Raw genomic sequence first — 25492 nt, 5'->3', positions numbered from 1 at the left:
ATACGAGTCTGTAAATAGTTCTTTCAGTTCATCCATAAACACTTTAAAACAGTTCAGTAAACTAAATGCAGCAGCATGGCTTCACTTTCAAGTATGTGCCATGCAGTCATGATGTGGTTATAGTCATGAGTTACTAAAAATGGCATCTTCTTATCCAGCAGATCTGTTCCTTGTGGGTACTCAGTCCCATATTATAATTTTCCACTCCTGTAAAGCTTAGAGCTAGTATGGCTATAGGAGAATGAGCTAGAATATTTCTGACTTGTGCATTGTGCAAAAAATTAAGTTCCAGTATCATTATACTGTAGGTGATGCGTGAGTCAGTAAAAGCTCAGCATTAGAGCTGGTCGGAAATCTTCTGACTAAACATTTTGTTGTTGTTGTTGTCAAAATAGGTTGATTTTGTAAACTTTCTTTCAGGGGAAAATACCAGTTTTCCTCAGGAAAGGTTTCTCAGGTACAGGATGGATTTTCTTGTCAAAACCAAGAGGGAGGAAGAGAGAGTGATTCTGTAGCCCACTCAGCAGGGCACTTACTTGGGATGTGGGAGACCCAGTTTCTAGTCTCTACTCCGCCATTCTCACTGGTCTGGGGTGGGTGTCACTCTTGTTTTTCGTAGAACACTTCAGAGGGTCTCAGTTTCATCCCGAGAAAATTTTTGAAATATTGAAAACGTTTGCAGGATGGGAAAAAATGGTTTTCCTCTTCACTGTACTAAGCATAACTTTTAGATCCCAGTGTAAGTTTGCAGTATTAACAGCTCAACAACAGCCATCTCTTTATTGGTCAATTGAGCAGTCTGTTACGGAGTCATAAAGTTTTGCTCTATTAAGAGGAGAAATGGTTCAGTAAACTATGGAATCCCACACTGATTAATGATACATTACATAGTGTATGTGGTGTGTCAGAATTCTGATCATATCAGTCATAGCACGTCAGAATTCTGATTATGGTGCTGCTCCAGGGTATCTACATTTGCTATGTTATTACTTCTGAGGGAAGGGGCAGAGGGCTGTTTGATGATGTAGCGATAATCTCTGAGTGGCAGAATACAAGGATGACGTGCCTTGACAATGTCTTTGCACTAAAAGAAAGTGGCATGATAAATGAGGAGGTAGAATTACAGATGTTCAGTCTGTGCTTTTAATCTCTGGTTCCTAATCTATCTTGTCTGAATTGAATTTAATCAGTTTGATCTCATTCATTTCCCTACGTCTGTCAGGCACTGGAAAAACACAGAACCACAGAATCTCATCTCATTAAAAAGGCAGTGTAGATCTAAGTGTCGTTTTGTGGACTGGTGATGCTTCAGGCCAAAACTTCTCACTATCTTACCTAGAAGATGTATGTGCACATTGAACAAAAGCGGTGACAACACAGAATCCTGCAGAACTCCACACAAATGTTCTGTCAGAAAATTTGATCCATGATAACTGTATTTTCCAAAGGAATTTTAGGCTGCAGTCCTGCTAACCATTCTGAAGCCAGTCATATATACTATCTTTGATTCAGTACCTAAGTGTCTATTAACCAATAACAAAGTTTCTTCTGTTTGTTTGAACAAAGACAAAAAGCAAAAAACCCACTGTAATGTACATAAAACAGGCATTGCATATGCAGCAGTCCAGTTAGTCGTTTCAGGGTAGAAATATTTTAACATTCTGATAACTTCCCCTTCTGTTCCTTCTTCTACCACATCACTTTTACATTATACATTGTTTATTTGAAAGGGGGAAAATGTAATAATTTTGGAGTTAAATAGATTCAGTGTTGGAAGTTGTATGAAAACCATTTTTGGTATTAACTGATATGGTTCTAACCTACCCAAATATTGCATTAATCAACAGATGATTGGAATACAAGTCTAATTCTATATTCCACTGATCTGTCGCTCATTTAGTCCTACATGACCTGTAAATAAAAACAACCTCTCTCTCTCTCTACATATATATATAAAATATCATATTCTCTCTTAATAGTCACGTTTCCCTTCAAAATGTCTAAGTTCTATTGATTCCTTTCCAATTATAGCATTTAAGTAATGTTTTAAGGGTAAATATTTTAAAATACTTCCTGGAATTTTATATTTTCCTTTTAAATGGAAAAAGACATTAATATCATTTACTTCTCTTCTCCCATAAATAAGAGAGGATTTTTAAAACTCTCTGGAAGCCTGGAATTATTATTGAATCCATAATGGGGACATTTGTTAGATTATTTTTTAAAGTTTCTAACTTCTTGCCAGGTTACAAAACTAATATTAATGACTGATTTATTCATTACATTTTTAACAGCTTTAATAATCTGTATAGACAAAACATTAAACCAATTACATGGATTCAATATCATTTGAGCCACTTCAGGCATAGAAGCAATTTAGTTTCTCCCTATATCCAAGATATAGTACAATAAAGCTGAGCAGCCTGGTAATTCCATAAAACTGGTACCACATTTCCTCCTCTCATAAAGATGAAATAGACTTTTGCAAACTGACCCATAAACCCTTATTTTTCCATTAAAAATACAAGTCTGACATATAAATATGTTTCTGAAACGTTTTTCATTTTAAAATGTTAATCTTCCTATAAGGACAGAGACAAGATTGACCATGTAATAATGTCATTTAAAAAAAGTTTATTTCCCAAATTACCTGCATTAGCCAAAAATATTTTTTCTCTCCCAGGTAGATGTTAGTTACATGTCTATATTTATCCTCCATCTTAATAGTAACATTCCCAGTGAACTGTGTGATTATTTTTCATTGTGTGAGAAATCAATAATATCATACTTAGAATATTTTCCATATTTCCTCACTCCGTATAGTTCATGTATTATGGTCCTGGATCTATATCATATTAATCAATTATAAAATTTCCATGGACACAAGATCAGGTCCCTTTATTAGACTTTTTGCAGTAATATCCGGTATTTACAGGAAAATAACAAAGTAATATGCTACTTTATTGTAAATAAAGATAGCAAATGCTTATTTCTCTAAATATTTCCAATTGGTTTCTACTGAATGGGCTTTTGACCATGTCACACAACGAGTAGGCAAGAGCATCCATGAAACTGAAGATTTTTTTTGGTACCGTCCCTTCTTTTTCAAGCTTCCCAAATTCATTCTGCCATGGGGAAAATCCTATTCACTTCTCTGTGTGAAGAGAGTCTTCTGGCACTAAGAAGCATAATTTCACTACAGAAAGGAGGGGAAGTACATAGGAAGCCTCACAGAATGTGTACCTCCTGCATGAGGCAGTGCACAAGCACATGTAAGGGGGGGCATAGAAATGCACAAAGGGTGGCAAGAACAGCACAATATGAATTATCTGATCCTTTTCCTCCATTAAGCTTGGGGCCCCAATCCTGCAAACATCCTGTACAGGGGGACTCCTGTGCCCAGTGCAAAGCTCCACTGACTTCAGAGGTCTTCCTGCGCACAACAGAGCTTTAGAATTAAGGCCTAAGTCTGCAAAGATTTCTCTAGTTACCAGGCTGGCATAACATCAGCAGAATAGCCTCCATTGTCATTTGGCATCCTGATGGGTGAAGAGTCTTCTTTCTGATCCCGTGTAGTTCTCCAGTGCCCAGCTCTAGTTGTTGCAATTGTCTTTAAACTTCCTATATCTGACAGTTAAAAATAAATAATCCAGGTATTTCAAAGTAACCACAAGGATATTTATGCTCAAGAATAGTTTTGCTAAACAAAATAGCTAGTTTTCAAATGATCACCATTTCATGTCATTGATGCCAATTTTTGTGATTATTTTTTTTTTAAATTTTCATAAAGAAACAAATAATAAAAATACAAAAAGGTAAAATAAATTACAGCTAGTACATGTTACTAAATACTGCACATTTCACAGGATATCCAATAAAATTATGCCATTTTATAACTTGTCAAAGCTGCAAGACCAGACAATACAAAATCAGGCAATATTACATAGACATAAAATGTTAGGTTGGGGTTAACAATAAGAAACAAAAAGGCTTATATAAATGAGCAAAGAAGGGCAGGTGGGAATGGGGAATGGGAAGAGGGAGGGGACAAACAGAGAGGACAGATGCAATGGAAATCTGTAATTATTTGAGCTATCTCATTCTTTAACCAAATGTGTTAAGAAATGGGGTCCAAATTTGTTCGAATTAATAGAATAGCTCTCTAGGTTGGTAAGCTATTTCTTTCTTTTGCTTCTAACTCAGACAGGTCTGAACCTGTCTGAACACTTTATTCTGGGCATAAACTTACTCCTTCGTTTTTACAAAATTATGCACTTGGTAATCATTGTGTGGCCCTCAAGGACCAAAGTCTTTGAGGTGGAGTTAAACCCATCATAGTAGGTACTTGACCTAGGATATAATTTGCAGATGAGATTTGATTGCTGAAGCCAAGTAAAATTTTCACTCTTTTGTCCACAACTTTCCAGAGCTGCCTGACTTAGTCCCATAGCATGTGCATCAAGGTTCCACTGCTGCCATTTTAAAAGCTGTATTTTCAAAAAACACCCCATAAAATTCATACCTGTCATAAACATACTGATTAATACTATTCTTCTGATTCAGTTCAGAAATGCACACAAAAATAGCTTGAAATAGTAGCACTAAATAAAGAAACCACATCTGTTCATTAAAATAAAATTGTATAGCCTTCAGATTCAGAGTAGTAGATTGCACGACTATTTTACTACTTTGGCACTACTCACCTAATTAATGTTACTTGTGAGAGTGTTTCCAGGATCAGGACTTTATATAGCAAGAATGTATGCTTTGATGAAGAAAGTATCCACAAAAAACAGAGTAATTCTAATATATACAATAAAAGCACTTTTTTTATTCATGCCTTTAAAGCAAAAACAATAAAAGAAGAAAAAAAATCACTAAAATGTCATTGACTTTATCCAATGGAAATCCAGATTAATTTCCAGTCATTAGAACATATGCAATCTATCGGGTCAAAGTTTAGGGACTGAAATCCTAGATGTAATTGCTCTAAAATTAGGTGAATAAATGTTCTTTGTCTGGTCTAAGACCACCATAGGCACCTTTAGGCAACATCTCAGATTGCTGCTTTGGAGTTACCCAAAGAGATTTTAAAGTTAAGCATGTCGACCCTGCAGAATGTCCAGATTGCTATTTTTAGCATGCTAGTTTGGGCCACGCTAGTGTCTCCTCGGATCCGCCCATTGTCCTGCTTTGACATCCTGAATGACCCATATGAGACAGAAAGAAAAGAAATAATTTACATATTTACATGGTGTCTTTCTGTTAGAACATTTTCACATCACCAACCCAAAATAATTTTACTCCCATTCGCAGCTCCTTGGAACTTTTCTCTACCTCTCCAATTTTGTTTCAGCCATTTGCAAAGGTCCTTTTTCAGTGGGCCTTTGACAAGCGTCTGTTTCTGTGGAGCCTGCTGGCTCGGACAAGTTTAGTCAATTTTGTTCAAATGGAGAATTCATTATTGTCACAATTAAGCCAGGGAAGGAAGAAAACTAAGGCCTGGTCTACACTGCTGCTGGCTGTCGACAGGAGATACACAAGCTACATAATGTAGCTTGCATATCTCCCATCGACTTACTGATGTTGCCATACCACGGCATCTCTACTGCGCTACGTCGACGGGAGATGCCCTCTGGTCGACACAGCCTTACTCTTTTCGGGGGGGGGTGGATTTAATGCGTCGACTGGAAAGCACTTCCGGGATCAATTGTGCGGGTCTCCACTGCCTGTTCATTCGATCCTGCTGCATCGATGCATCGATCCATGCAGCCCCGGCAGTGAAGACATACCCTCAGATCAGGGAATAAGTTTAGGCTGAGGTGGCCCTGCAGGAACCAACAAACTCAGGGAGAATGTGTAAGGCTGAGTTTCCATCCATGGAAGCTGATACCCATGGTATAAGAAATGGATAATTTTTGTAGTACAGATAAGGCTTACGCTTCTATTACCGATCATATACATTTGCTTTTGCTCCCTAAACTTCCCCTAAAGTGCAGGTGATTGTTACAATCAAGAGATGAAATCCTGGCTCCATTGACAGTGAAAAAATTCCCATTGACTTCAGTGGGGCCAGATTTTTATCCCTGCTGTACATGAGCAAGAAGGGGCAATTTCAATTGCCCCCACACATATTATAGTCTGCAAAATCCAAGCTTTTACTAAAAAATATGTCTTGCTCTTCTGATTGCAGAGAAAGCTGGCCTCTATGCTGTGAAGTAATACACTATTTCAGTATCTTGTTGAACCAGAGAGACTCTTAATATTAATGCCACTAAAAATCTAAACTTCCTCCATTCATCTAAGCCTGCCGTATTTTTCAGACATGTCCTAATGTTCCATTCATTTGGATGGCTCTTCCATGTAAAACTAGTGTCAAAGCAGATGTGCTAGAGAAAGACCCAAGCCACCAACTTCTGGTCAGATCCAGACTTCCTTCCTAAAAGTTTTGGGGGGCAGCCGAATAGATTGGCAGGCACCAGGTTTGGACCAGGATCAAAGTTCAGGGATGTTCAAAAATGGGATCAGGCCCATTTCTGATTTATACATACCAACAATGAAAGTATTTGTAATACATTGTTACCCGTGTCAGCTGTAAGATGCCTTTGCAGAGGGATTCTTTGTGAGGTTCTGTATAGACAGAATTTTCCCTACTTAGTTAGCTGAGCAACCAGGGAGCCCTTTACACTCACGTTGGTAGGGAGTTTTGGCCATTGGATCTACATTATATCTGTGTCCTTCTGTTTTATGGTTATTGGGAAATGAACCTACCCATCTGTCTTTCATGACACTTCTGCAAGCTGCAATATTTGCCTTTTAATAATTAATAGATTAATATGCCATGCATTTTCAGATTCCAGATATTTGGCTAAATTCGCCCTAGCATTTATGCTGGCTTCTGCCAGCCTAGACTCAGAGACACCACGAACAGAAAACTTATTGGAGTGAGATGATGGAAAGAAGCAAAAACTCAAGAAACTGTAGGTGGCCATCAAAGCCTGAAATATATATACAGTGTTAGCTGGTGAGAGAGCATGAATGTGAGCCATGTTTCAGAGTATCCCCTCAGCATCTTTCAGCAGCAGGATTCCTAGGAAACTACTGTAGGCAGGTTTTAAAACTGCCCTCTTCTAGCGAGTGTGGATGGAGAGGGTGAATACTTTTTCCTTTCCAGTGCAAAGATGTAATTTAACATCCCTGTACCAGCTTCAGTGAATCTGTGCTTCAGAAAGGTAAGTCAAGTGTGTAGTTTCTTCACGTTTTCATTTTACAGGAAGAGCACTTCCAATTAGCTGTAGTAATCTGAAGTGTAAATTGTAACTAAATTGAGAAATTAACACTCATTTAGGTGCACATACTGACGTCCTTGATTTTTGAAGATTGGCATGGCAGCACATGATGGAAATAAATTAAACATAAACTTACGTTTGTAACTGCCTTCGCCCCTTGCATTGTGAATAACTTAATTACTTTGCAAAATAGGTAATGCAGTAGTCTGAAAGAACAAAAAAAGATCATTTCTATCTCTGAATAAAATGTTTTTGTGGCTGAAGTAGAGCGATCCTGATTGAGAAAGGGAGAAGAGACGTTTACATTCTTATTGTCTCTGTCCACCTGGAGAGTGAGCAATATGGAATGATAAAGATGTGCATGCCGCCTGCTCCTAAGGTTCTAGCTGCACTTCTCTCCACACCTTCTGATATATGCACTCCCCATCCATGGCCCCACAAAGTTGTGAGACCTCCTCGTCAATCTCCTCCTAGCACTAGCTAAAGTGGCCATCCACAACACCAGGGAGAGGATATTGGCTGAGGGGGTAATCTGCGACTTTCCGTTCCTCCCTCCATTCATGCATCTGGCAGAGTTCCTCTGGGTCACATCCGCTGGCTTCCTAGATGCCTTCAAGGAGCAGTGGGCACTGTCCGGTGTCCCCTTCAGGTTCCCTATGTTTGACCCTTTGTCCCCCACACCCATTCCTGTTTTTTCATTTGTTATCCCCCACAATTAGTTGAGTCCCGGGCTGAGTAGTCCCTCCTGTTAGGCTGGGGGAGGGACCTTTAGCTGTGCCCGCCCACATCCCGGAACCCAATAAGACCCTTTAGCTTCATATAATACAGTACTTTTGGTAGGAAGAGGAATATAGCTGTTTTAAATCTTTAACAAGGATGATGGGTCTTAAGAGAACTTACTGCAGTAATAGGAATAAGATATAAATTAAAGGATAATGCAGGAGAGTTTTTATTGGTTCCTGTGATGGGACGTACCAGGCCCTTTGAGGCCCGCTGGTGGAGGCCTTGTGGTTCTGCTACACTTCACCCCAGGAAAAGGAGCACTGAGGCCTGCCTCCAGGCCTGCCTTGAAAGACACTTTATCTGCTGCGAAAGCTGTTTCAGTTAAAATATTTCAAGTATTAACTCATACAGTTAGCTCATTAATTGATCATCTTATTCGTTCATTGTTAAACACACCTTTTACAAAATCATATAGATTACATTAGATGTCTTTTTTCACAAACATGACAACTCTTGATTTCTTCATCTTCTGGGCTATGTCTCCACTGCAAAAAGGTGTGTGTTTACTTTGAGATAGCTAACTCGAGATAGTTCTCTCAAGGTAAATTCCTAGTGGAGACAAGAGACAGGTAATTTTTACATCAATGTAGCAAGTTGGAGACTATATATCCCCACCACCATTGCCCCCTACCCCGTCTGGGGGGGTTACCTCAGCTTGCTACATTGAAGTAAAACCTACAGTGACTTTTCTGCACTAGGATTTTACATCAAGATAGTTATCTCAGTGTGAAGACAGACCTATCCTACTCCAGTGCCCTGTTAATTTCATCAGTCTGTGGAGATATTTATACCGTTTGTCACTATCATAGCTGAGCACCTCTTCAGCTAGTCTTTATACAGGGACAAAAATTGCAAATAGTTTGCTGTTTACATTCAGCATTTTTTAAAATAGCCTAGCCATTTCTGAAGGTCTCTGGGAAGTTTGTGGATTCTTTATCTGACAGGGCAATGGATTGTAATGGAAATTCTCTGCGAATACACACACTGTTGGACCTGAACCTGTAGTCGTGGGCTTAGCTCCATCTATCTCTGAACACACCTATTTTCAGGAGCATGTCTGTTAGGTCTTATGAAGTGTATGAATTAACATGAGCTTCATTCTGTAGAAGACTATTATTTGCATTTAGGGGTAATGTTACCATTGTTACTACTTCTGTACCATTTTTAATGAGTCAGCAACTGAGATTCACGTGACCAGAAATGAAAGACTTGACTAAAAATGTCAGTGAAACATAAAATTTGAAACCTCCTTTCCCAACCAGGGGGTGTGGCTATGTGACAAAATATTGTTGAGGATACTTAAGCACTCATCAACTGTGGGAATCAATCTCTTTGCCAACAGAGTATTCACTTGGATCAGGAAATTCTAGGAATAATCTTACAAGAGGAAAAAAAACTTCACAAATCGTGTAAATGGAAAATTACACTATCTCTGCAAAGGTGTCTTTGCCTGCCTGATGTTTAAACAGATGATGTTGGGATCTTCTGACTAGCTATTTCCATGCCAATCAGCATTTGAAACGTCAATTTTTAATTTTTCAGAAATAAAAGCTATCTGAAAACCAAACTATTCATAAACACAGAAGTCATCATTTCAGGGCAGACTTGTTAAAGAGAAAGTAACTCTTCCAGATGGAGGGAAAGCCCTACTAGTACATTGCAGAGTGGAGCAAAAACACCACTGAGTTTCTGCTGACTCTGATATCTCTTTAAAGACCATAAAGAATTCTACTTCATTAACTATAAATTTGCCTAAATGGGGACATACCTTAAATTACAGGAATTTTATTTACTTGCAAACTAAACATAAAAATAGACATGTGGAAAATGAGTTATTTTCATATGAAAAATGTTCTTTCCATTTCACATTCTAGATTTTGTTTTATAATGGTCACATATCAGGACCCAATGAGTCTGGGTACAGTATTAATACAAGAGATTTGGGCAATGAAAGTCATGCATTTTTCTAAAAAAAATGATTTGGTATCACCAGGAGCTATAAAATTGGGAAAAAGCTGAAGAGTAACAATCAGATTTTGTGGTGATGTGTAAGGTTGGGTAAATTATAACTTCTTGCATTCCGTTGGACTCCATTTTGCTCAGTTCACTCCATTTAATCTACTTCCATTCACTTTCTGATGCCTGAGTATAAGTGAGTCTTAATGGGCGTAACTTCCCTTCAGAGAGTTAGGGAAAAAAGATGGAGGTGAAAGTACAGATTGGTCTACTTTAACTTTCACATCCTTATACCTCCTGCTTTTCTTGCTATGCTGCAGTTTTTTTCTGTGTACTCTCAGAATATGAGGTGCATGAACTTAAACTCATCTAAACTATGTCTACACTTGCTGCGAAATTCAGCAGCAGTCAACGGGAGATACACAAGCTACATAGAGTAGCTTACATATCTCCCATCGACTTCCTAACTTCTACTTCCCGCGATGTCTTCAATTCACTGCGCTGATGGGAAATGTGCTCCCGTCGACGCTGTGTTACCCCACCTGGTGGAAGTGGATTAGTAGTGTTGATTTCAGGGTCAATTGAGCAGGTCTCCACTTCAGCTCAATCGATCCAGATAAATGGATTTGTAGACATATATGTAGACATAGCCCTAGACTCAGATAAAATACATATAGGTATTGTTGTCAGTGTATTCACAATGGAAAACGAAACTTAGGAGGCTGAAATCACTCCCCATGCTATCCCAAAGTTTTAAGCACTACATTGACACTTCTGCTTGGGGTTGCTTGTGCATGGCGCCATTCACAGCACCAGCCATGGTGAGTGTGGCCCGCCAAGGGTTGGGGATATGAGGGGGGAATTGCTCGGTTACACAATTCTAGTAGTATATTGCAATGGCACTGAATACCGGTACCGTTTTTCACAGGCAGTGATTTTAGCTGATTCTCATTCCTGAGGGTAAGAAAGGAAAAGCAAGCACAGCTGCTGCTGGTGTCCCAACACCACCGCCCATATGCTGTTAGGCTGTGGACTGCAATTTTGCCTAGTGAAGTTATCACTGAGTGATGTGGGAAGGAATAAAAGTAGCCCTCCATAGAAATCTTCAGCAGAAGATTGCAGAGTACCTCCATGAAAGTTTAATCAAGATCTCTCTGGAGGATTCAGAGGACATCCCTGTGCACATAAACAAACTGCTCCACGTGCCCCCCTTCCTGCCTAACTCTAGAGGGGAATGAAGAATAGACAGCAACTCTACTTCTCTTGGTTGTACCACTACCTCTTCTAGCACAAGTAAATTAATGAAAAGACCAAAGATACTTTTGTCTGCTACTCTGGGAGTGCCATTTCTGTAACTGAAATTTATCTACATGCTTACCTGAGGTTCTTTCCCCTGCAGTAGTTTTGCCTGTGCACAACTGGCAGAACTGGTTAGAGTGACTGTGGTGGAGTCAGAAACAGATCCTGGCTCGCTGCACAGCTGGATCCCCCAGTCACCTGTCCCCCATCCTCTTCCTCATCCACCTCCTCCTCGCTGTTCACAGCAGGGGCCTGTGACTCAGGCTCCTTGGAGATATCCATGATGCTTGCTGCTGGGCATGATGGTGGGGTCTCAACCCAGCATGGCATGCAGCTCTTTGTAAATGTGGAAGGTCTGCAGCTCAGCACTGGATCAGTTGTTGGCCTCCCTGGCCTTCTGGTATGCCTGCTGCAGTGCCTTGACTTTCATGCAGCACTGCTGCTGGTCCCTGTCATACCCCTTTTCCTGCATCCCATGAGCAATCTGTTCATAGATGTCAATGTTTCTACAACTGGTTCAGAGCTGTGTCTGCACAGTCTCCTCTCCGCACGGGCTCAGGAGATCCAGTATCTCCTCTCATGCCCCAGATGTGTTCCTGCCTGGTGTAGTAGCCGGCATGGTCTGCTGGGCAGTTGCACTCAACAACGGAGAGCTGCTAGGTGACCTTGCCAAGCTGGGCAGTCGGGGAAAGGAATTTCAAAAATTTGTGGAGCTTTAAAAGGAAGTGGGGGGCTTCTGGTTTCCATGATCCCTGGGCAGTGGAGTTCACAGTGGTGACCAGAGTGGTCAGTGTGGAGCATTGTGGGATAGTTAGAGTTGACATAAGTGACGCAGTGTCTACAGTCACACTGCATCGACTGAGGTGTATTAGACCATGCCTCTACGCTGCTTGAGTAGGTGGTGTTATTAAATTGCTTTAATGGGGCACTTACGTCAGCAGGAGCCAAATGTAAGTTTAGGCATATGCACAGCTAAGTTGACATAAGCTGCCTTGCGTCGACCTATGTAGTGCAGACCAGGCTCAAGTTAGTACATCTCTGTGAAAAGATAGTTGTAACTGAGAACTATCACAGCCATGACAATTTCTTTAGAATCAATTTAGCTTCAAACCCAGAAATTCACATTTTGTTATTGTCTGGTTACTGTGTGTTTTGTGGGAGGGAATAGTTGTGTGTGTAAAGAGGTTGGAGAATTAGTATAGTTGCAAGCCTAAAGCATTGGCCCCAGTGCATTTTGCATTACTATGTTAGGCTGGTAAACCTTCATCAAGAAGATATCTGGAGCAAAACAATTTTTTAAAATGTTTTTTTTCCTGAGTACTAACCAAGAAATAGTCTGCTACATTCTTGCAACTTTTTAAATTGGCACAGTTTCCACAGAAATGTTTGCAGGGAGGGAATATTCATGTTTTAAATAAGTTTCTAGTCTGAGCTGCAGGGTAACCATAATAGCTGGAAAATTAGATATACATTTTGTGTAGTAGAAGTTTTGCTTTTTATGCTGAAACAGTTACAGTAGGCAAAGAATGTACTAATTCTCTTCCAATGGATGTAAGCTTAGTATGTATTGAGCAGTTGTGGTCATTGTATTGAACTACTGAAACATCCAAAATTGCTGGCTGAACAACCCAGTATATTAATATTGATTGGGAGCAGGAAGAATTATCCCTTCTCCTTCCCTCCTACCACCCTCCCAAACAAAATTTAGCCCAAGAGCAGTTATGTCAGAGATTGGAGAGAATTTAGTGGCTATAGAAATGAGACTAGAGAGTAATGGGGAAATTAAAGTGGGGAAAACAATCCTAATCAATGAGACTTATTTGAATGGTCCAGAAGTTCTCAAATTGGTACATTATATTGGCATGGGAGGAAAGCTGGGATGAAATAAGATTTCATGGAGATGTATGAAGAAAGGCAAAATAGTGTTAGGGTTCAAATTAAGCAGTTAAATATATATTCAGCAATATGAGGCGGCTAAGTATGTGAACTCACACATTTCATAATATTTAGTAAAGTATTGCCACCCTTACTTCTGCACCGCTGCTGATGGCGGAGCTACCTTCAGAGCTGGGCAGCCGGAGAGTGACGACTGCTGGCCGGGCACCCAGCTCTGAGGCAGCGCAGCTGCCAGCAGCAACGCAGAAGTAAGGGAGAACAGTTTCTCCCACAGGTTTGTTTTATGAATGAGAGTAATAAAATGTGGTCGCTGGTCGTAGATGAAAGGTCGTCACTCTTCACAGTTAGATTATAGGGGAAAAACGTTCTGAGCAAGTAGTTGCTCGTGACAGGTGGGCTATCTTCAGAGGCGGTCACTGAACTTGCACTTTGGCAGGCTATCAGTTATTACGGTGATGGGCACTCTTATAATAACATAAATGGATGAATAAAAGCCATAGTCAGATCAAGCAAGGCTATATGCTCTACGACGGCACCTAAATCAGTAGGTCATGGCTACAACGTGTTTGTTCCTTGACTCAGTTACAGCATGTAGAACTTTTAGTGTAGATGGGACCTAGTTGTATCCCTGTACCTAAGCAAAAGCCTTGGACAAGCCGAGGTTTTAACCTAAATTTTAGGCCAAAATCGTGTCCCATCCATTCTAAGATTTTAATTGTATTCTGCTGGGTCATTAGACAGCTGGTCGTAACATGATCCCCTGACTCAGTTATAGTTTAATTGTGGTTGGCTCTAAGCATAGTTTGTATTCACACAGAATATGGATAATAAATAGATAGTAATCCCATGGCAATTGTTAATGTGCCATCCTTGCCAGAAGCCTAGGCTGGCAATAGAGTCGTATTCTTATGACCAGGTTATGACACTTATTCTGCAGTGCAGACGGACCTGTAACTGTGTCATTATAATCAGACTGGCTGCTGCTTCTTCCTCTCAGCACTCTGTAATGGGGCAATTGTGCATTGTCTGGTGTTTTGCTGTATGCTAGTCACACTATTCTCTGCTAAGGCGGTATAACATAGTTGCCTGCATTTTCCCAGAATGCTGTAGTGCAAGTATGCTCAGGCAGAGTAGTTGGCGGAGGTGCACGCAATGGTTGATATGGGTTCTGATTGTGTTGTGTTTAACCCCCTTTACTCCCATCCCTCCCAAAAATATTCCCACCTGATATAACTAAAGAGTGTTAGTTTTCCGAGACTGCATGCTTGCTTTTAGATTGTAAAGCCTTTGGGGTCTTCACAGATATTTATACATTGCCTAGCTCAGTGAAGCCTAGTTTTTTTTAACTCTCTGGGTGCTATCAGAATGTAAATATTAAATAATAAAGGAGGCGGTCCCAGCCAGCTTACAAAAAAAACATGTTGGGTTTTTTGTAATGTAAACCAAAACTAAGTTAAGTAGACTTGCAGCTCAACTCAGAATTTTTTCTCATTAGTGTGTGTCTAAGCTCTAACATTTTATTAACATATGTATTTGAAGAGTATTACAGAAAATATTTTCAGTGTAACTTTTGTGTGTTCATTATTTGGTTATTTATGAACGGTAGCGGAGGATGCCAAATCTTGATTGATACTTACACCAGCTGACCCAAATTTATTTGACATGACTAATAAATTTCAAATAATATATCTTTCTTTTACGTTGCTCCTTTACTTTTCATAGTTTCTGTGTTACTTTATTTTTATTTTTTAAAGCACTGAAATGGCAAATGCCAACCCCAAAGGCTTGAATGATGGATCCATTTCGTATTGTGTGGGGTTGGGTTTTTTTCCCCCTTTTTGCTTCTGCAGAAACCACTTGTTTTCTTTCTCTTGGCTTCTTAGCTGATAGAATTTCTTACAAACACTTTTACTTTCCTGTCAGTGTATTATGCTATCTGGAGAGAGGATCAGCTGGAATCATGGCAAAAAGAACCACTGTTCTAGTACTTTGATTTTTTTTTTTTTTTTTTTTTAAATTCACCATCCTGTTCCCAGAATTGCCTTGTTCCCTCTCACAGGGGGAAGACTTGTCTCTCATACAAATTACTGGTCCATTTTTAGGCCTTTATAACCTTCCTGAAATCATTGGAAAGAAGCCCTCTCTGTAGAGGAGAGGAGGAGGCGATGGAGCAGACAGGCTGGCCCCAGTAATTTTATGGCTTTTAATATCTCAAATAGGAGTAACTATTAGGCAATGCTTACCTTGAGTGCTCAGCTCTCCAGCTACTTCTATGAAATCATTGGACCAGTGTAAATTGAGTTAATTCCAGATTTACACCGTTGTAACTAAGAACAAAATTTGGTCCATAGTCCTTGGTACATGCAAAGGTTTCCTCACTAACTTAAGATACACGGTTACAAGGCACTCTTAAACTAATTTAAGAGAGTACACACATGGAATTGGCACCATTTTAACTAGATTAGTTTCTAAACTCATTTTGTTAAATCAGTGCAACTTTTGTGTATTCACAAGACCTTAGACACAGTTTGTATCCGGAGCCTTAGAAAGCTTTTTTTAGAAATGCCATTGTTATCTTGAAGAACATGTGCACGTCCTGGAAAGTCAAACACTAATATATACTATATGGATTATAGATTCAGTGACAAGAAAATTAGAAAGTGACATGGTGAACTAGGAAAAATAGGAGTGGAAATAACAGAAACATAAGAAGCTATAGAGCCTGTAGAAAAGCAAATGAATTCATTTTTTCCTCCTTTTTATATTTCCCTCCTTGTTTTGGCTCTCTTCAATGTAAACAGAGGTAGCAGAAAAAACTTAGTGATGTATAGAGATCATTAATATCTCTGATTTATTTTAAAATGTGCATATGTGCACACGTACTCTCCCCCCATAGCTCGTCTGTGCAACCTTATGTCCTCATTGTTGTTACCTTTGTCTGCCACAGCCACTCATTTTCCTTTTGTTTAAATCTAGATGTAAATGCTTCAGGGCAGCAACCGCCTCCTATTTCATGGTTGTGCAGCCCTCAACCCATTGGGGCTGTAATCCTGATTGGTACCTGTGTGTACTGCAGTAATGCAAATAGCTAATAAGACTGTGCAGTCAATTTTGGTATTTCTTCACACAGCCTACTCCCATTTTTCTTTGAAACACCAAAATAACACTGTATGAAGTGGGAATACATTTGATAGATCAGTAATATAATTTAAATTAGTAGCAAGCGTTAAACTACCTGTTTCATGTAAGCAAGTAAAACAGGATAGACTTTTCAGTTTAACTCCCTTCCGAACATGCATGCAGAGGGTTATTGCCTACCATCTGTTTTATCCACAATAATTTCTCTCTGTTGTGTTGTTTTTTTTTAGTGTTTAAGCACTACTTTGAAGCTGTTGTGTTAATTGTTAACTTTGGCTGAGTCTGTGCCTAAATGACGATAGCAATCTCAGCATGTTAAGATCATAACTGTTAGATTAATGATGGAGGTATTAGCTCTGTGCTGGTGTATTGCTTTAATGGCTGTGTAAGTTCAATCAAATACACTGCCTCCAGTGTCTCTGTGTAATGGTATTTACTCGGTCTCAAATGGATGCTGAGAAAAGTGAAATATAATCTTCCATTTTATCTGCAACATAAAAAACAAAGATAATGAAATAATTCTATTCCTAGCATATATTTTATTATGGTTTGTTGATTTGTGGAATCACTTCCAGAAGAACAGATGTAATTGTAGGCCTAAGTTCTTTGCTAAAATGTAATGTGTATTTACTAAGAATGTTGTGATCTGTGGAAACAATTAGAATGATTGGTGCAGGTATTGTACATTCCATACAGCTAAAATTAAATCCAAAAGCCAATGAGAAATAAGCATTCTGATATAAATGGAAAGTAACAAAATAAAAATAAATTCATTGTACACACTAATTCCTTCATTTTTCTTCTTTCTTCACAGAACCTGGAGAAAGTGTTTGTGGAATTCAGTCATCAGGAGCTGTTTGAGTTCTATAACAAGGTCTACCTTTTACAGTTACCATTTGCTAATATATTTTAATAACCTCTCTTTCATGCTTATAAATCTCCTATTACATTATCCTGAATCACTGTTTCCCTGTATTACAGAGATGCTTGCACTTAACTTCCTTTGTAAACACCTTATGCTTCTCAGCAGGAATCATTGCCTATATGAATAAAATCTGATGAAACCAGAACGAAAATGGAAACAATTTTAATTAAACCATTGAATTTGTGAGTTCGCATATAAAGCATTTTCAAAAATCATGATTGCATTCAATGTTAGAATAAATTTGAATCTAGTGGTTTGGTCATTCTTAAATGTATCTTGCTGTTAAATCTAGAAGATGAGCTGAGGACTAACAGTGAGGCGCGATATCAAAGGAGCGTCTTTGAATGTGTGTTGTCTTCAGCCCAAATGCTAGGCTCATAATCCAGTCAAAATAAACTCTATTATTTTTTAACCTTAGAATCATAGAAGGTTAGGGTTGGAAGGGACTTCAGAAGGTCATCTACTCCAACCCCCTGCTCAAAACAGGACCAACCCCTACTAAATCTTCCCAGCCAGGGCTTTTTCAAGCCGGGCCTTAAAAACCTCTAAGGATGGAGATTCCACCACTTCCTTAGGTAACCCATTCCAGTGCTTCACCACCCTCCTAGTGAAAAACTTTCCTAATATCCAACCTAGACCGCCCGCACTGCAACTTGAGATCATTGCTCCTTGTTCTGTCATCTGCCACCACTGAGAACAGCCTAGCTCCACCCTCCCTGGAACTCCCTTTAAGGTAGTTGAAAGCTGCTATCAAATCCCCCGTCACTCTTCTCTTCTGCAGACTAAACAAGCCCAGTTCCCTCAGCCTCTCTTCATAAGTCATGTGCTCCAGCCGCCAAATCATTTTCATTGCTCTCTGCTGCGACCCTCTCCAATTTGTCCACATCCTTCCTGTAGTGGAGAGCCCAAAACTGGACACAATATTAAAAATGTGGCCTCACCAATGCCGAATAGAGGGGAATAATCACTTCCCTTGATCTGCTGACAGTGCTTTTACTAATGTAGCCCAATATGCCGATAGCCTTCTTGGCAATAAGGGCACACTGTTGACTCATATCCAGCTTCTTGTCCACTGTAACCTCCAGGTCCTTTTCTGCAGAACTGCTGCTTAGCTAGTCAGTCCCCAGTCTGTAGCAGTGCATAGGATTCTTCTGTCCTAAGTGCAGGACTCTGCATTTTTCCTTGAACCTCATCAGATTTCTTTTGGCCCAATCCTTCAATTTGTTTAGATCACTCTATATCCTGTCCCTACCCTCCAGAATATCTACCACTTCTCCCAGCCTAGTGTCATCTGCAAACTTGCTGATCCACCCCATCCTCCAGATCATTAATGAAGATTTGAACAAAACTGGCCCCAGGACCAATCCCTGGGGCACTCTGCTTGATAACCGGGGGCTGCCAACTAGACATTGAGTCTTTGATCACTACCCGTTGAACCCGACGATCCAGCCAGCTATCCACCTTATAATCCATTCATCCAACCCATACTTTTGTAACTTGCTAGCAAAAATACTGTGGGAGAACGTATCAAAAGCTTTGCTAAAGTCAAAGTATATCACATCCACCACTTGCCCCATATCCACAGAGCCAGTCATCTCATCATAGAAGGCAATCAGGTTGGTCAGGCATGACTTGCCCTTGGTGAATACATTCTGACTGATCCTGATCCACCTTCCTTTACTCCAACTGCTTCAAAATGGATTCCTTGAAGACCTGCTCCATGATTTTTCCAGGGACTTGAGGTGAGCTTGACTGTTCTGTAGTTCTCTGGATCCTCCTCGTTCCTTTTTTTAAAGATGGGCACCATATTTGCCTTTTTTCAATCGTCCAGGACCTCCCCCGATCACCACGAGTTTTCAAAGATAAAGACCAGTGGCTCTGCAATCACATCAACCAACTTCCTCAGCACCCCCAGATCTGATCCCATGGACTTATGCATGTCCATCTTTTCTAAATAATCCTGAACCTGTTCTTTCACCACTGAGGCCTGCTCATCTCCTCCCCATATTGTGCTGCCCAATGCAGTAGTCTGGGAGCTGATCTTGTCTGTGACGACAGAGGCAAAAAAAAGCATTGAGTACTTCAGTTTTTCCACATCATCTGTCACTAGGTTGCCTCCCCCATTCAGTAAGGGGCCCACACTTTCCCTGACTTCCTTCTTGTTGCTAATATATCTGTAGAAACCTTTCTTGTTACTCTACACGTCCCTTGCAATTGCAGCTCCAATTGTGTTTTGGCCTTCCTGATTTCACTCCTGCATGCCCGAGCAGTATTTTTATACTCCTCCCTAGTCATCTGTCCAAATTTCCACTTTTTCTAAGTTTCCTTTTGGTGTTTAAGCTCATTGAAGATTTCTCTCTTAAGCAAAGCTGGTTGCCTGCCATATTTGCTGTTCTTTCTGCACATTGGGATAGTTTGTTCCTGCACCCTCAGTAAAGTTTCTTTAAAATACAGCCAGCTCTCTTGGACTCCATTCCCTCTCATATTAGCCTCCCAAGAGATCCTGCCCATCAGTTCCCTGAGGGATTCAAAGTCTGCTTTTCTGAAGTCCAGGATCTGTATTCTGCTGCTCTCCTTCCTTCCTTTTGTCAGGATCCTGATCTCGACCATCTCATGGTCACTGCTGCCCAGGTTGCCATCCACTTCTACTTCCCCAACCAATTCTTCCCTGTTTGTGAGCAGAAGATTAAGAGAAGCACAGGAGTTAGTTCGTCCAGCACTTGCACCAGGAAATTGTCCCCCAAACCCTCCAAAAATTTCCTGGATTATCTGTGCTCTGCTCTGTTGCTCTCCCAGCAGATGTCAGGGTGATTGAAGTCCCCCATGAGAACCAGGTCCTGTGATCTAGACATTTGCATTAGTTGTCTGAAGCATAGGTGCTGACTTTTTGTTTTGCGGTGAGTGCCCTACCCTGGCTCCACCCCCCTCACAGGGTCGTGCAGGGGCAGGAGGTGGCAAGGTGTGCTGGGACACGAGTCCCAGCCAAGCAGTCCCGATCCTGTCCCTGCTGCCACTGGGACTACAGGGGGTGTGCGGAGGCCATGGGTACCAAAGTCAGGAGGCAGCAGGTTGGGGCCAGAGGCCACAAACCACCCCTCCCCAGCCCTAACCGTAGCCAAGCCGAGCTTCCTCCAGAACTTGCCTGGGATCGGAGGGAGCCTGGCTGGGAGCTGCTTCCACGCACACGCCTTCACTGAGGGAGGCACAAACTAATGCAGGTAGGAGGCAGGGTGGCCCCAACCCCCAGGTGAGCAACAGGGGCAGGTGGCACTGTATGCTAATGTCCAGCATGGCGACCAGCTTAACCCTAATCCTTTAAAGTGGATTTTTTTTTTGTTACAGTTGGGAGGGTGGGGCATGGCTTGAGAGTTGGGCTCTGTCCCCTTCCCTGGCTGGGTACCATCCTGAGGCTGCCAGAAGCTGGAGCAGAGGCCCCAGTCCCTAGGGGTCTGGGTCACTCACTCAGCCCTGCCCCCTGCTGGAACAAGGAAGCACCACCCACGGAAACAACAATTCACAGCTGATTGATTTAACCTGATTAAATCAAACAACTAATCCCTGGGGCCAGATGGATGGGGCAAGACAAACTGAAGCCACAGAGACTGTGATTGAATTAGCTGATCAGCAGACTCCACCAACAGCTAATCATCCCAACCATCCCAGTGGGTGCTGAGTACCCACTATTTTTTTTCTGTGTGTGCTGGGGCCCTGGGCACCCCCAAAGTTAGCGCTTATGGAGGAAGCCTCATCTACCTTATCCTCCTGATCTGGTGGTCTATAGCAGACGCACACCATGATATCACCCTTGTTGCTCTTGCCTCTAAACTTAACCCAGAGACTCTTAACAGGCTTTTCTCCAGTTTCATACTGGAGCTCTGAGCAGTCATATTGCTCTCTTACATACAGTGAATACCTTGTTATTATGCATTGGAAATTCACAGCAAAACAGCTGTGCATGTAAAAAAGGAAGTAGTTAGACAACTGTTTTTTAAAAATTTGAATATTTAAACTGCAGCAATGAATTCTAATAGCTTCATGTAAAAACAAATATTCATGAGTAGGAATTTTTATTGCTATGTGAATAGATTAATATCCATAGTTGCAGATGCAGTTATTTCTTGTCCGTTTGCCTGTTTCTACACAACGTTTTATATGAATTCTTTTCTGTTGTTGTTCCTTTAAATAGCTGGAGACTATACAAGCACAGCTGGATTCCCTTACATGATGTTTTTGAAGACTTGTTTCTCCATCGCACTCCTGCCACCTCATTATTTTGAATTGAAGATAGATTGCCAAGCTGTGGTTGCTGAAGGATTCAATGGGTTGCTCCCTGTAAAATTAAACGGCTTATCTCCTCTTAGACCAGTAACATTAGCCAAGGGAGATCATGGTTGAGATTTCTGAGCTTCTGATTGAGTTTCTTTTGTTTTCTGAATCAACAACATTTGTTAAGAAAAATTTTACTTGAGAAAAAAAGAGAATACCACTGTTGGTTTATAGTTCTTTTGTGTTTTATTACCTGTGGTGTTTGATTCATTACATGTGTGATGGCAATTCACATACAGGAATAAAATCTGTATCAAAGATGTTAGAATATAAAACTTAAGTAATAATGTTAGTGGAAGTAGTCAAAAATACAGAATTGTCTCATCCCTTTGAATTCCTGCCCCCCTTCCATTCCACACACACAGTAGCTAATGTTTATTGCAAATCAGCCAACATAAATAAAGGAAAAATGAAAAAAGTGAGTTGTCATTTAATTTGATTTAATTTGTATTTGGTTTATTTTTGTTCCTGATGATCACAGTGTCACTAATTTGAATATTTGCCCTTGACATTGAGATTAACTAGCACTGCAGTAGTACAGATAAGAAATAATAATAATCACTGAGTATAAAAAGGAGGATGAAGTACTCCACAGTAGATTATCAAGAACACTGTACTAGTCATGTAACCAGATTCCTGAAAGCCATCCATTGTTCTTTCCTAATATTGTCTGCTTTTATTAATATAAGTAAAGATATAGAGTGAAAAGATATAGAGTGAAAAGTCTAAGTTAATAATATTTTCACATTATTGTGTGATGAATTGAAGTCCATGAGGACTTGATCCTGTTAGAGGGCTAGAAGTCCTCTTCTTGCCTGTCACTGGCAATAAACAAACATGCATTGTCAATACTTTACCTTAATAATAGGAAAGGTAAGTGAATCTTCCACTCTGGGCTAATAGGAAGTGAAAAGAAATATAAATTCAAGATGTTAACGTGCCTTTTTTCACCTAAGGGACTCTGTGAACAAGGCTTCGCACTATCACTTCCAAATCCTCTAGTGGCCCTGATTACCACCCAGTGCAGCATTTGGTCAGAAATTCTCTTGAGATCTCAGTTTGTGGATAACATGAGTTTTAAGTATTACCAACAGCATACCTTGAGTAGCTGGCATTTGGGTCTCCTTGTGCCTAATTTGTGGCATATATTGTAGAACAGATCACCAACTCACTTTGTTTTTAGGAAGGATATTGTCAGCTGTTCCAAAACTGCAAACAAGAGGTATGAACTCTTCAGTGGCTGTAAGATTAGAGGAGATTAGAGATTTTGAGGACAGCAGCCTTCACAGAGGAAAGAGTGAGTAAAGGGCACCAGAGAGATCACAAACAATAGGCCTGGTGTCTTTGGGCAAACATATCTACTGAACGGATATTTTAATTGCTGGTAACATAGCACCATCCTTGCAGTATAGAATGTGATACTCTCAATGCGGTTATTAAAAGGAAAAGATTGTACACTTGAAACATATTGAATCAATGTTGTTTTTTATGGGGCAGAAAGCAAAAATGTTGAACTTCAAGACTGACACAAAACACCAAAATGAAATGGGCTGGACTGAGGATGAATACTTACCAGGTACAAGGTCTCATCCCAGGAGAATATTAACAGATAATGAAAATGGAAAAGAAGGTGTCACAGAAAAAAAAATCCCATTCTCACTGGAACCTGTTGGAAATTCTGATCTCATACACAGGCATGTTTCAGGGATCCAGACTTCATATGATACATATCCAGGTATCCCCTCCCATCTCGCCCCTTGGTGGAGATCTAGTTCCAGTTGTATATTCTTCACTCCTCAATTGATGAATGCGGAGAATCAGATTTTGTTTTGACGGGATCTTCTCAATTCAGCTCGGGGAATGGGTTCTAGCAAGAGAGAGAGAATGGCATCCACCATCTGGAACACAGTAATTCATTGGTCTCTCAGAGCACTGCTCCTTCCATGGATAACAGACCTGATCTGGTCACTACAGTAATTGTCTCTGCTGGCTTCTCATAATAACTAGGAAGAACATGATTGTATTTGACCCTATCCAGAGAGACTTCTCCTATTCTGAATGGAACAGTTTCCTATCTTTGTGCACCGCCCACCATTGAGGAAATGAACACTGACTCATATGACAGAAATCAGATTAGCAGAGTGGCCCCTTCACCCAAAAATATCGCATTCATCCTCAGTCAATGTGGTTGCCTGGTGTATCTGGTCTTTGCCACTGGAAACAGTTAAATAAAGTGTCCTGTGGTTTTTCTGTGTCAGGACCAGGATGTGAGGTGGTGAATATCTTGCAAAGTAGGACAGTATTTCCACAATAGGCTTTTCTACCTTTTCCACTGGTCCTCGGGATGACACAAAAGATAGGAATGTAAGAGCGGCAGTGATGCTATTTATGCCTTTCTGACTGAAAGGACTATGGTACTTGAGCTTGATTGAACCAACATTGGCTCTTCAGATATTTCTACCTCACAGAAGAGGTTTGCTATTGCAAAACCAGTCCTCCATCTGGGCCCAAGCAGGTTCAAAATGAATGGATGAAGTGATCATTGCTTTCATGAACCTTAAAAGAGAAGTGAATATATAGAGCTTACTATATATAGAGCTTATAGAGCTACTGCCTTGTGCACGTCTATTAAGAAACCAATTTGTTGCTGATTCCTTGATCACATAAGAATTTTTTGCTTTTGTTTTTTCTTTTTGTTTGTTAGCAGTGAATGGTCCATTTATGTATGTATTGGTTCACAGTAGTTCTCAGTTATCTGGCTGAAAAGTAATGGGGTTACCCCAAGGAGCATGGTACAGTTTTATAAACTTATTCTTCCTCTTTTTAAGGATTAATATGAGCAAAGTTGTCTAGACAAATATAATGTTGAAAATATGGTGCTTAAACTCCTCTAAATTTAACCAGATTATCATAAGGAAATAATTAATGTGTAATGTCAGATGGAATAAAGAGAATAAAACTCATGACCCACATCAATATGGAGATTTATGATAGTCAGTGACTTAGACTTTCTTGTGGAACTGAAAAGGTAAACACAAGGTCTGCATATACTGAAAAATAATTGATGCATTTCTATACTTCAGAGGTGATTAATGTGACATGGTCAAGTTAAATCTTCTGAAGAGACATTAGCAGCATTTTTATCGATACGTTTTGTAAGCATGAATTTGGTCTTATTACATGTTATATTTTAATTTCCTGCTAAGATATATGGTTCATGATTAAAACAAAGATACACACAAATTCTAGTTGCTGAGGATGCGATATTGATATGATTTTCCTCAGCATTAAATGATAAGCAAATGATAAGGGTATAAATGTCTTGAGTTATATGGTACAAACAATTCCATGTTAAAATAAATGTGCAGAATTGAAATAGAATATTCACACTGAGACTACTGCCAACCTGCTGATAGCAGTGTATAAGGTTGTTAAATAATCATTTCTTATGCAAGCTCGAGTTTGTTATCCAGATAATTGTTTAATATTTTAAACAAAAAAAGCTATAATTAACATCTTACATGTCTTGATTTTCTAAGGGATTTGTGGGTGCTCTGCACTTCTGAATGTTGGACTATTAGTCTCTTGATATTCTACAGTATTATATACTTGTATTTCTGTAATACAGAGACTTTGAACCATGTTGAGTCTTGAGCTCTGTTTGTTATTGTTTTGAAGCTTTTTACTGTTCATGTACATTATCCTGTTAACTGTCTGAATACAAAACAGTTGGAGCAGAAATAAATCAATAAGTTGTAGTGCATAACTTTTGTAGTGAACTGGCCAAACTTGCCATTAACTTACGGTAACACTACTACATAGATCTTATTTGGCGTTTTTCATCCATAACTCTCAAAACGCAAAGAGATAATTATCGTTA

General features: G+C 40.0%; 1 protein-coding gene across 3 annotated transcripts in view; it reads left to right on the top strand.

The window, feature by feature from the left end:
- Positions 1–25279, top strand: part of COMMD10 (COMM domain containing 10) — a 155805-nt gene extending 130526 nt beyond the window's left edge. Inside the window, exons 6-8 of one of the 3 annotated variants that reach the window (XR_010923838.1) lie at positions 17176–17235; positions 17392–17468; positions 21473–25278. Coding sequence is in view for 2 of the 3 variants with exons in the window: in XM_067568718.1 (XP_067424819.1) it covers positions 17176–17235; positions 17343–17420 (138 nt within the window). In the remaining variant the exon portion in view is untranslated. Of the gene's footprint in view, positions 1–17175; positions 17236–17342; positions 17469–21472 lie in introns of all 3 variants that reach the window. The other 2 variants (XM_067568718.1, XM_067568719.1) reach the window with 2 other exon arrangements.
- The last annotated feature ends 213 nt before the right edge of the window (positions 25280–25492 follow it).

Source organism: Emydura macquarii, unplaced genomic scaffold (assembly GCF_026122565.2).
Source record: "Emydura macquarii macquarii isolate MOO-44397 ecotype Brisbane River unplaced genomic scaffold, CSIRO-AGI_Emac_v2 contig_2897, whole genome shotgun sequence".
Taxonomy (NCBI): domain Eukaryota; kingdom Metazoa; phylum Chordata; order Testudines; family Chelidae; genus Emydura; species Emydura macquarii.
This window is presented reverse-complemented; position numbering and strand designations above follow the sequence as displayed.